General features: G+C 45.7%; 1 protein-coding gene across 1 annotated transcript in view; it reads right to left on the bottom strand.

The window, feature by feature from the left end:
- Positions 1–13,068, bottom strand: part of LOC118366589 (amine oxidase [flavin-containing]) — an 81,455-nt gene extending 68,387 nt beyond the window's left edge. Inside the window, exon 1 of the mRNA XM_052493080.1 lies at positions 12,840–13,068. Within this exon, the coding sequence (XP_052349040.1) occupies positions 12,840–13,008 (169 nt within the window). The 5' untranslated portion in view covers positions 13,009–13,068. The remainder of the gene's footprint in view (positions 1–12,839) is intronic.
- Positions 13,069–13,533: the final 465 nt, after the last annotated feature.

Below are 13,533 nucleotides of genomic sequence, written 5' to 3'. Positions count from 1 at the left end.
CTCCACTTCTTCTATTGTTCCTTTCCCTCTCCTGTGCCATTGGTTTAGTAACAGTTCTCTAGGAATGTGCTGCTGCTGTTGCTAGCTCCCCTGGGGACCAATGGGCTGGTGGCTGGGTGAAGGCTGGCAGATGACAATTGCATTTACAGCCAGAAGAACACAGCTCTCCACTGCTCAGTACATAAGAACACCTCCCTCCAAATTTCTCTCCTTTGATTAGAGACAGTGGTTGTCAGAAGTGGACCTCATTGTCACCTTCTAAAAGAGGAACAGCTCAGATAAATAGAGCAATTTAAACCTTGACCAAGTGTGACAGAGAGAGAGAGAGAGCGAGGAGAGAGAGGGAGAAACAGGAATTGAGAGAGAAGGAAGCAGAGAGAGAGAGAGGAGAAAAGAATAACACACTTCTAATCATGTGCAAATTTGTAGTAACATCAACTTGCATGTCTGTCACATGCTTTTATAAACACAAAGGAGTAATTGAGAAATGTGTTTTTCTTCCATAAAAACAACGTCTTTGGGAAGACTCACAGGAGTGAGGAAACCTGACTTATTCCTCAGAACTCAAAATCTGTTCTGGAACTCTCTCTATGGAATTCATTTCTCAATCATAAATCATAGTAATTCACAGACAGGCCAAAATTACATCTGTGATACAACATTCAACAGCTGGAACTGATAAAGTAACCTGTAATATGGCACACTGATGATATCGAATCTGAAAAAAACGTATGTGGTTCATTATGTGAATGTTGGCTGGCCCTCGCTTCATACTCGTCGCCAAACCCACTGGCTCCAGGTCATCTACAAGTCTCTGCGAGGTAAAGCCCTGACTTATCTCAGCTCACTGGTCACCATAGCAGCACCCATCTGTAGCACGCGCTTTATCCAGAACAATAACAGGATGAGCCATTCAGTACCAATGTTTATACAGGATAAGCTCTAAGCTAGAACATTCTGGCTAAAGACTTATAGGAGTACCAGAAAGACAGAATAAGGTCCAATTGTATTGGAGAACAATTGCATGTAAATGCAGCTCTGCTCCCCTACAGAAATACTGCTACGCTCCCCTGTATTTAGCCTCGCTATTGTACTGCTGCTCTATAATTACTTGTTACTTTTATTTCTTATTCTTATCTTTTTTTAAAACTGTATTGTTGAACTATTTGCACCCCCACCTTTTACACCACTGCAACTCCCTGTCGTTATCATCTATACATAGTCACTTTAATAACTCTACCTACATGTACATATTACCTCAACTAATCGGTGCCCCATCACATTGACTCTGTACCGGTACCCCCCTGTATATAGTCTCAATATTGTTATTTTACTGTTGCTCTTTAATTACTTGTTACTTTTATTTCTTATTCTTATCCGTATTTTTTTACTGCATTGTTGGTTAGGGGTTCGTAAGTAAGCATTTCACTGTAAGATCTACACCTATTGTATTCAGCATTTCACTGTAAGGCCTACTACACCTGTTGTATTCGGCGCATGTGACAAATATATTGTATTGTATTCTAATTATATTCCATACTGGAGCTGGACTGTACGCAACTGGACTGAGCTCAAGACAGAAGTTATGAAATCAGGAAGTGGGACTTTGGACGAGTCCCAGCCGTATCATTCAGAGAGGCCCGAAGAAGAGTTATACAGACCCTGATGATGGTTGCATCACCCAAACGTGCCAGTTTAAACACATTAATCAAATAGCACCAGGATGTTTTACTCTTAGAACTAGACTGGGACCACCTAATCTGGTGGTCCCAGCGCGCACGACCCACGTGGAGTTCCAGGTCTCCGGTAGCCTCTGGAACTGCCGATCTGCGGCCAACAAGGCAGAGTTCATCTCAGCCTATGCCTCCCTCCAGTCCCTCGACTTCTTGGCACTGACGGAAACATGGATCACCACAGATAACACTGCTACTCCTACTGCTCTCTCTTCGTCCGCCCACGTGTTCTCGCACACCCCGAGAGCTTCTGGTCAGCGGGGTGGTGGCACCGGGATCCTCATCTCTCCCAAGTGGTCATTCTCTCTTTCTCCCCTTACCCATCTGTCTATCGCCTCCTTTGAATTCCATGCTGTCACAGTTACCAGCCCTTTCAAGCTTAACATCCTTATCATTTACCGGCCTCCAAGTTCCCTCGGAGAGTTCATCAATGAGCTTGATGCCTTGATAAGCTCCTTTCCTGAGGACGGCTCACCTCTCACAGTTCTGGGCGACTTTAACCTCCCCACGTCTACCTTTGACTCATTCCTCTCTGCCTCCTTCTTTCCACTCCTCTACTCTTTTGACCTCACCCTCTCACCTTCCCCCCCTACTCACAAGGCAGGCAATACGCTCAACCTCATCTTTACTAGATGCTGTTCTTCCACTAACCTCATTGCAACTCCCCTCCAAGTCTCCGACCACTACCTTGTATCCTTTTCCCTCTCGCTCTCATCCAACACTTCCCACACTGCCCCTACTCGGATGGTATCGCGCCGTCCCAACCTTCGCTCTCTCTCCCCCGCTACTCTCTCCTCTTCCATCCTATCATCTCTTCCCTCTGCTCAAACCTTCTCCAACCTATCTCCTGATTCTGCCTCCTCAACCCTCCTCTCCTCCCTTTCTGCATCCTTTGACTCTCTATGTCCCCTATCCTCCGGGCCGGCTCGGTCCTCCCCTCCCGCTCCGTGGCTCGACGACTCATTGCGAGCTCACAGAACAGGGCTCCGGGCAGCCGAGCGGAAATGGAGGAAAACTCGCCTCCCTGCGGACCTGGCATCCTTTCACTCCCTCCTCTCTACATTTTCCTCCTCTGTCTCTGCTGCTAAAGCCACTTTCTACCACTCTAAATTCCAAGCATCTGCCTCTAACCCTAGGAAGCTCTTTGCCACCTTCTCCTCCCTCCTGAATCCTCCTCCCCCTCCCCCCCTCCTCCCTCTCTGCAGATGACTTCGTCAACCATTTTGAAAAGAAGGTCGACGACATCCGATCCTCGTTTGCTAAGTCAAACGACACCGCTGGTTCTGCTCACACTGCCCTACCCTGTGCTCTGACCTCTTTCTCCCCTCTCTCTCCAGAAGAAATCTCGCGTCTTGTGACGGCCGGCCGCCCAACAACCTGCCCGCTTGACCCTATCCCCTCCTCTCTTCTCCAGACCATTTCCGGAGACCTTCTCCCTTACCTCACCTCGCTCATCAACTCATCCCTGACCGCTGGCTACGTCCCTTCCGTCTTCAAGAGAGCGAGAGTTGCACCCCTTCTGAAAAAACCTACACTCGATCCCTCCGATGTCAACAACTACAGACCAGTATCCCTTCTTTCTTTTCTCTCCAAAACTCTTGAACCAACTCTTGGCCAGCTCTCCCGCTATCTCTCTCAGAATGACCTTCTTGATCCAAATCAGTCAGGTTTCAAGACTAGTCATTCAACTGAGACTGCTCTTCTCTGTATCACGGAGGCGCTCCGCACTGCTAAAGCTAACTCTCTCTCCTCTGCTCTCATCCTTCTAGACCTATCGGCTGCCTTCGATACTGTGAACCATCAGATCCTCCTCTCCACCCTCTCCGAGTTGGGCATCTCCGGCGCGGCCCACGCTTGGATTGCGTCCTACCTGACAGGTCGCTCCTACCAGGTGGCGTGGCGAGAATCTGTCTCCTCACCACGCGCTCTCACCACTGGTGTCCCCCAGGGCTCTGTTCTAGGCCCTCTCCTATTCTCACTATACACCAAGTCACTTGGCTCTGTCATAACCTCACATGGTCTCTCCTATCATTGCTATGCAGACGACACACAATTAATCTTCTCATTTCCCCCTTCTGATGACCAGGTGGCGAATTGCATCTCTGCATGTCTGGCAGACATATCAGTGTGGATGACGGATCACTACCTCAAGCTGAACCTCGGCAAGACGGAGCTGCTCTTCCTCCCGTGGAAGGACTGCCCGTTCCATGATCTCACCATCACGGTTGACAACTCCATTGTGTCCTCCTCCCAGAGCGCTAAGAACCTTGGCGTGATCCTGGACAACACCCTGTCGTTCTCAACTAACATCAAAGCGGTGGCCCGTTCCTGTAGGTTCATACTCTACAACATCCGCAGAGTACGACCCTGCCTCACACAGGAAGCGGCGCAGGTCCTAATCCAGGGACTTGTCATCTCCCGTCTGGATTACTGCAACTCGCTGTTGGCTGGGCTCCCTGCCTGTGCCATTAAACCCCTACAACTCATCCAGAACGCCGCAGCCCGTCTGGTGTTCAACCTTCCCAAGTTCTCTCACGTCACCCCGCTCCTCCGCTGGCTTCCAGTTGAAGCTTGCATCCGCTACAAGACCATGGTGCTTGCCTACGGAGCTGTGAGGGGAACGGCACCTCAGTACCTCCAGGCTCTGATCAGGCCCTACACCCAAACAAGGGCACTGCGTTCATCCACCTCTGGCCTGCTCGCCTCCCTACCACTGAGGAAGTACAGTTCCCGCTCAGCCCAGTCAAAACTGTTCGCTGCTCTGGTCCCCCAATGGTGGAACAAACTCCCTCAAGACGCCAGGACAGCGGAGTCAATCACCACCTTCCGGAGACACCTGAAACCCCACCTCTTTAAGGAATACCTAGGATAGGATAAAGTAATCCTTCTCACCCCCCTTAAAATATTTAGATGCACTATTGGAAAGTGGCTGTTCCACTGGATGTCATAAGGTGAATGCATTAATTTGTAAGTCGCTCTGGATAAGAGCGTCTGCTAAATTACTTAAATGTAATGTAAATGTAAATGTAGACAGAGCAGTGTGCAGGGTTTTGTCTTTTAGAATTAATACAGTAAAATATAGATATGTGGTTAGTACCAAGGATTAGTGGTCAAGCTCAACTCTGAGTTCTTCTCATAGAAACAGTCTTTGGGTGCAGAGTTCTACACTGGTTCCTCTTGTCAACTGCTGTAGTAGCCCAGTGTGACACTTCCTCAACCACAACATTTGACAGCTCATGCGGTCCTCTTTAGCTCAGTTGGTAGAGCATGGCTCAGCTTTGGCTCTTGCAACACCAGGATATTGCTTTCAATACCCATACAGTGCTGTGATAAAATTATAAAAAGGGGGAAAATACTATATCTGCTTTTGCATATGCTTGAAAATCCACAAATGTTGCTGAGTTAAAGCAGCTCTGCATGCAAGAGTGAGCAGAAAGGTTTCGGGGCTGTCGCTGGGAAATACGGACTTTCAGCTCCCTCCAAAGAATTTCTATTGGGTTCAGGTCTGGAGACTGGCTAGGCGACTCCAGGACCTTGAGATGCTTCTTACGGAGCCACTCCTTAGTTGCCCTGGCTGTGTGTTTCGGGTCGTTGTCATGCTGGAAGACCCAGCCACGACCCATCTTCAATGCTCTTACTGAGGGAAGGAGGTTGTTGGCCAAGATCTCGCGATACATGGCCCCATCCATCCTCCCCTCAATACGGTGCAGTCGTCCGGTCCCCTTTGCAGAAAAGCATCCCCAAAGAATGATGTTTCCACCTCCATGCTTCACGGTTGGGATGGTGTTCTTGGGGTTGTACTCATCCTTCTTCTTCCTCCTAACACGGCGAGTGGAGTTTAGACCAAAAAGCTCTATTTTTGTCTCATCAGACCACATGACCTTCTCCCATTCCTCCTCTGGATCATCCAGATGGTCATTGGCAGGGGGACCTTGCGTGCGCTGCAGGATTTTAATCCATGACGGCGTAGTGTGTTACGAATGGTTTTCTTTGAGACTGTGGTCCCAGCTCTCTTCAGGTCATTGACCAGGTCCTGCCGTGTAGTTCTGGGCTGATCCCTCACCTTCCTCATGATCAGTGATGCCCCACGAGGTGAGATCTTGTATGGAGCCCCAGAGCAAGGGTGATTGACCGTCATCTTGAACTTCTTTCATTTTCTAATAATTGCGCCAACAGTTGCCTTCTCACCAAGCTGCTTGCCTATTGTCCTGTAGCCCATCCCAGCCTTGTGCAGGTCTACAATTCTATCCCTGATGTCCTTACACAGCTCTCTGGTCTTGGCCATTGTGGAGAGGTTGGAGTCTGTTTGATTGAGTGTGTGGACAGGTATCTTTTATACAGGTAACGAGTTCAAACAGGTGCAGTTAATACAGGTAATGAGTGGAGAACAGGTGGGCTTCTTAAAGAAAAACTAACAGGTCTGTGCGTGCCGGAATTCTTACTGGTTGGTAGGTGATCAAATACTTATGTCATGCAATAAAATGCAAATTAATTACTTAAAAATCATACAATGTGATTTTTTGTATTCAGAAACACTTCACACTTCACAGTTGAAGTGTACCTATGATAAAAATACAGACCTCTACATGCTTTGTAAGTAGGAAAACCTGCAAAATCGGCAGTGTATCAAATACTTGTTCTCCCCACTGTATATATTTTTTTGTTGTAAACGTAGGGTCCCTTTTTCTAATACTTGGTATTGGTTGACGATTTGATAACATTCCGTATCCAAAATATGGAAAAATAGAGAAAATCAGAAAGGGGACAAATACTTTTTCACTGCACTGTACGTAAAAAATGATGCACACTAAGTTGCTTAGGATAAAAATGCCTGCTAAATCACATATATTATATAATTATTGATGTCTCCAGGAAAGAAGAGTTAACTTACTATTTATTACCTCACCACTCTTCTACAACTATAGAAATAGAATGTGTTCAACCATCACAAAATAACTTGACTTTTTTTTTTTTTTTCCTTTATTTAACCAGGCAAGTCAGTTAAGAAAACATTCTTATTTTCAATGACGGCCTGGGAACAGTGGGTTCAGGCAGCCTGTTCAGGGGCAGAACGACAGATTTGTAGCTCGTCAGCTCGGGGGATTGAACTCGCAACTAGTCCAACGCTCTAACCACTAGGCTACGCTGCCGCCCCAATGTCAATGTCTGTTCTATAAATGATATTTCTACATCTAAAACACCCACTGAGTGACATTATGAAACACCGGAGGCTGTATGATCAGTGCCAAAGCTGACATGATCCCCAACAGATTATGATGGATGATTTGCAACTAAATGATTCCCTGTCTCAAAAACAAATACTGTCTGGAGTTCAGACATGACTAGACATTGATTCAGCCATAGGATGTAGACATTCAGTATTTCTGTTAACATAAGCATTCTTTTCCACCCTGTTTTCATAATAATAATAATAATAATAATGTATTCAACTTTCATTAGCGCTAATCATGACATAAAGAATCTCAAAATGTTTGAAGCAACAGAAAGACTTGCAATTTAGACAAAACAACATCACAACAACATGAGCTGGATAGTCATTAGAAAGTTCATGGCTTGAGCGGTCATTGGCAATAACATTTGACACGCTCTAATCCAACATATTTCATGAGGGAGGAGACCCAACCTCAAGCTGCAATAGGCTGAGTTTACACAGGCAGTCCAATTCTAATAGATTTTTTTCATGAATTGGTATTTTGACCAATCACATAAGATCTTTCACATCATAACTTTTTCAGAGCTGATCTGATTGGTCAAAAGACAAATTAGGGTGAAAAAAAGAATTGGGCTGCCTGTAAACACAGCCACAGAGAACTAACTATATGTCATGGGACAGATCTGTACAGTAGCCTATTCTCACTATTTTTACCAGACGCTTAAACATTTTCTCAGGGATCCTTAATTTCTTATGAAAGTGTCCAGCCCTGTATGAGTCTACCCCCATACAGTAATTTGCACACGGACAAAAAAAATGCCACAACTCAGCTGTGTGTAAAATGTGGGGATAGTCAGACTTTCAAATCAGGACACAGCTTTATGTTTCAGATGAGATGAAACTTAATCAGCAACTCAAATGACATCCCAGGGAATGACATATCAGACAAACTGTTGCTAACTTCCGGCGCCGACAGAGATGGCCGCCTCGCTTCGCGTTCCTAGGAAACTATGCAGTTTTTAGTTTTTTTACGTGTTATTTCTTACATTAGTACCCCAGGTCATCTTAGGTTTCATTACATACAGTCGAGAAGAACTACTGAATATAAGATCAGCGTCAACTCACCATCAGTACGACCAAGAATATGTTTTCCGCGATGCGGATCCTGTGTTCTGCCTTACAAACAGGACAACGGAATGGATCGCATGCAGCGACCCAAGAAAACGACTCCGAAAAAGAGGGAAACGAGGCGGTCTTCTGGTCAGACTCTGAAAAAGGGCACATCGCGCACCACTCCCCAGCATTCTTCTTGCCAATGTCCAGTCTCTTGACAACAAGGTTGACGAAATCCGAGCAAGGGTGGCATTCCAGAGGGACATCAGAGACTGCAACGTTCTCTGCTTCACGGAAACATGGCTCACTGGAGAGACGCTATCCGATGCGGTGCAGCCAACGGGTTTCTCTACGCATCGCGCGGACAGAAACAAACATCTTTCTGGTAAGAAGAGTGGCGGGGGCGTATGCCTCATGACTAACGAGACATGGTGTGATGAAGGAAACATACAGGAACTCAAATCCTTCTGTTCACCTGATTTAGAATTCCTCACAATCAAATGTAGACCGCATTATCTTCCAAGAGAATTCTCTTCGATTATAATCACAGCCGTATATACCCCCAAGCAGACACATCGATGGCTCTGAACGAACTTTATTTAACTCTTTGCAGACTGGAAACCATTTATCCGGAGGCTGCATTCATTGTAGCTGGGGATTTTAACAAAGATAATCTGAAAACAAGACTCCCTAAATTTTATCAGCATATCGATTGCGCAACCAGGGGTGGTAAAACCTTGGATCATTGTTACTCTAACTTCCGCGACGCATATAAGGCCCTGCCCCGCCCCCCTTTCGGAAAAGCTGACCACGACTCCATTTTGCTGATCCCTGCCTACAGGCAGAAACTAAAACAAGAGGCTCCCACGCTGAGGTCTGTCCAACGCTGGTCCGACCAAGCTGACTCCACACTCCAAGACTGCTTCCATCACGTGGACTGGGACATGTTTCGTATTGCGTTAGATAAAAATATTGACGAATACGCTTATTCGGTGTGCGAGTTCATTAGAACGTGCGTCGAAGATGTCGTTCCCATAGCAACGATAAAAACATTCCCTAACCAGAAACCGTGGATTGATGGCAGCATTCGCGTGAAACTGAAAGCGCGAACCACTGCTTTTAATCAGGGCAAGGTGTCTGGTAACATGTCCGAATATAAACAATGCAGCTATTCCCTCCGCAAGGCTATTAAACAAGCTAAGCGTCAGTACAGAGACAAAGTGGAAGCTCAATTCAATGGCTCAAGCACAAGAGGCATGTGGCAGGGTCTACAGTCAATCACGGACTACAAGAAGAAACCCAGCCCAGTCACGGACCAGGATGTCTTGCTCCCAGGCAGACTAAATAACTTTTTTGCCCGCTTTGAGGACAATACAGTGCCACTGACACGGCCTGCAACGAAAACATGCGGTCTCTCCTTCACTGCAGCCGAGGTGAGTAAGACATTTAAACGTGTTAACCCTCGCAAGGCTGCAGGCCCAGACGGCATCCCCAGCCGCGCCCTCAGAGCATGCGCAGACCAGCTGGCCGGTATGTTTACGGACATATTCAATCAATCCCTATACCAGTCTGCTGTTCCCACATGCTTCAAGAGGGCCACCATTGTTCCTGTTCCCAAGAAAGCTAAGGTAACTGAGCTAAACGACTACCGCCCCGTAGCACTCACTTCCGTCATCATGAAGTGCTTTGAGAGACTAGTCAAGGACCATATCACCTCCACCCTACCTGACACCCTAGACCCACTCCAATTTGCTTACCGCCCAAATAGGTCCACAGACGATGCAATCTCAACCACACTGCACACTGCCCTAACCCACCTGGACAAGAGGAATACCTATGTGAGAATGCTGTTCATCGACTATAGCTCGGCATTCAACACCATAGTACCCTCCAAGCTTGTCATCAAGCTCGAGACCCTGGGTCTCGACCCCGCCCTGTGCAACTGGGTACTGGACTTCCTGACGGGCCACCCCCAGGTGGTGAGGGTAGGCAACAACATCTCCTCCCCGCTGATCCTCAACACGGGGGCCCCACAAGGGTGCATTCTGAGCCCTCTCCTGTACTCCCTGTTCACCCACGACTGCGTGGCCACGCACGCCTCCAACTCAATCATCAAGTTTGCGGACGACACAACAGTGGTAGGCTTGATTACCAACAACGACGAGATGGCCTACAGGGAGGAGGTGAGGGCCCTCGGAGTGTGGTGTCAGGAAAATAACCTCACACTCAACGTCAACAAAACTAAGGAGATGATTGTGGACTTCAGGAAACAGCAGAGGGAACACCCCCCTATCCACATCGATGGAACAGTAGTGGAGAGGGTAGCAAGTTTTAAGTTCCTCGGCATACACATCACAGACAAACTGAATTGGTCCGCTCACACTGACAGCGTCGTGAAGAAGGCGCAGCAGCGCCTCTTCAACCTCAGGAGGCTGAAGAAATTCGGCTTGTCACCAAAAGCACTCACAAACTTCTACAGATGCACAATCGAGAGCATCCTGGCGGGCTGTATCACCGCCTGGTACGGCAACTGCTCCGCCCTCAACCGTAAGGCTCTCCAGAGGGTAGTGAGGTCTGCACAACGCATCACCGGGGGCAAACTACCTGCCCTCCAGGACACCTACACCACCCGATGTTACAGGAAGGCCATAAAGATCATCAAGGACATCAACCACCCGAACCACTGCCTGTTCACCCCGCTATCATCCAGAAGGCGAGGTCAGTACAGGTGCATCAAAGCTGGGACCGAGAGTCTGAAAAACAGCTTCTATCTCAAGGCCATCAGACTGTTAAACAGCCACCACTAACATTGAGTGGCTGCTGCCAACACACTGTCATTGACACTGACCCAACTCCAGCCACTTTAATAATGGGAATTGATGGGAAATTATGTAAATATATCACTAGCCACTTTAAACAATGCTACCTTATATAATGTTACTTACCCTACATTATTCATCTCATATGCATACGTATATACTGTACTCTACGCCATCGACTGCATACTTATGTAATACATGTATCACTAGCCACTTTAACTATGCCACTTTGTTTACTTTGTCTAGATACTCATCTCATATGTATATACTGTACTCGATACCATCTACTGTATGCTGCTCTGTACCATCACTCATTCATATATCCTTATGTACATATTCTTTATCCCCTTACACTGTGTATAAGACAGTAGTTTTGGAATTGTTAGTTAGATTACTTGTTAGATTACTTGTTGGTTATCACTGCATTGTCGGAACTAGAACCACAAGCATTTCGCTACACTCGCATTAACATCTGCTAACCATGTGTATGTGACAAATAAAAGTTGATTTGATTTGATTTTACTAGTTGTGTTAAATTGGGGCGGCAGCGTAGCCTAGTGGTTAGAGCGTTGGACTAGTAACCGGAAGGTTGCGAGTTCAAACCCCCGAGCTGACAAGGTACAAATCTGTCGTTCTGCCCCTGAACAGGCAGTTAACCCACTGTTCCCAGGCCGTCATTGAAAATAAGAATGTGTTCTAACTGACTTGCCTGGTTAAATAAAGGTTAAAAAATAATATATAATAAAAAAATAATAAAAAAATGCTGACATGAGAGTTCCACTTGTTGCATAACAAGGCTATTCCCCTCCTGCCTCAAATAGCCTACGAGATAGCCGTTTGTTTGAGGTGAGATCATTAGAATAAGTAAGGTAAGGTATGATTTTTGAAGTTTGTATCTGTAATATGTAGAATTACAGCAACCTTAGTCGGCAAGATGAATGTCCGCCTATAGCCTACTGCGGTGTTCCCCAACTGGCAGCCCGTGGGCGATTATATTTCCCCCCCAAGTTCTGAGCACATTTTTTTTATTTTTTTATTGTTCGATTTAATACTGTAAAAACACCAGCAAATCAACTCCAAGTGATTTCAATATGTGAAATCTGTTCCAAAGTATTCCCACGCATAATATAAGGATACTGTATATGTGATCGTCTACAAATGTAAACACGTTTTTGAATTGATTCTGTTTTCCATTTACATTTTAGCTGACGCTCTTATCCAGAGCGATTTGCAGGAGAAATGTGGGTTACTCAAGCGCATATCGACGGATTGTTTTAACCAAACCGGCTCAGCTATTCTAACCAGCAACCTTTCAGTTACTTGCCCAACGCTATTAACCGCTATTCACATATTATATATGTTTGGGCTTATTGCAGTCAATTTGCCGTCAACAAACGATTAGATGATTAGTTCCAGCTTCTTGACCATCCTCGCAAGAACAAATCAGACCGTGACTGAATCTAGTTGATGATCCCTAGCCAACTTCATGTTCATGTGCATAAAACAACAACAACAAATAGCACGTACAACGATAAGCCCGTTGTTGTATTGTAAGCAATATAGTTTATAATAGAGCAATATTATATTATAATATTGTGGTCCAATATGTTGCATTTGAACACTCCTTCCTATAAGGCGACATTTTATCAGGGGATTCAGCATCACGGAGGAGATGTCTATGTGCAAAGCAAATTAACTGAAACTGCACAGTAAGTCCATAATAAGCACAACGCCTATTCAACTATGAATCAAAAACAGAGCATGGTTATTGCAGCCTATATTGCATTACAATAACAGCGCACGTTTCGTTTCAGGCTACAATGTTGAAAATATGTCTATGCAACAGTTGGCTACTTACATAAAGCGAAGTGGCTGAGATTCGTGCAATATCACCCTGAGTTGCTTTCAATTCCCTGTCTCGCGTACTATTGTAATATTTCCACTAGTCTATTTGCTAAATGCAGCAACATCAAAGGAAGCGTTCCTATAAATTGCACGTACCTGATATTCCTCCTCCAATAACTATAACGTCGTATGTGTTCTGTGCTGTCATGGCGTTGTTATGCGGTTCTCTCTTTCTCACACTGTCACTGTCTTCGCTCTCTACCAACGCTGCGGTTCGCTCGCCTTGCTCGGTGGTGCTAAACGCCACGAGGACAGAGGATCGCATCTGTATTAAAAGCGGCGGAGACCGGCCCAATTTACCCGACTCCGCCTACGGATTGTAGCCTACTCTGCACGATTCTGTGGTGATATGACAGGTGAGAGGCACAATCATTGCTCCTTGTCCTAGAAAGACACCGCTCATTGCCTCCAATAAAACAATAGGCTTCTACTTACTGTATGATATGATTTTGACATTGCACAGACAGACAGACAGACAGACAGACAGACAGACAGACAGACAGACAGACAATCACAGTAATCTATCTATCTGTCTGCCCGTGCAAGCTTTTAGGGGCCTAAACTGAAAAAACTGTTTTTTGTGTCAAACGGTTTTGTTATATTTCAATCTTCTGTGATGTATATAAAGTGTAATATTGTGATGCAAACTGAAAATTGAATATATTTCAACTATATCTGACATGGTACAGCTGCCTTTTTTTAAGCCGATGTGTGTGAGGTGTAGACTTTAGTTTCAAAGTGTAGTAACATATTAACACGTTATTGTAGTAACATATTAACTAACACATGT

Source organism: Oncorhynchus keta, chromosome 34, assembly GCF_023373465.1.
Source record: "Oncorhynchus keta strain PuntledgeMale-10-30-2019 chromosome 34, Oket_V2, whole genome shotgun sequence".
Lineage (NCBI taxonomy): Eukaryota > Metazoa > Chordata > Actinopteri > Salmoniformes > Salmonidae > Oncorhynchus > Oncorhynchus keta.
This window is presented reverse-complemented; position numbering and strand designations above follow the sequence as displayed.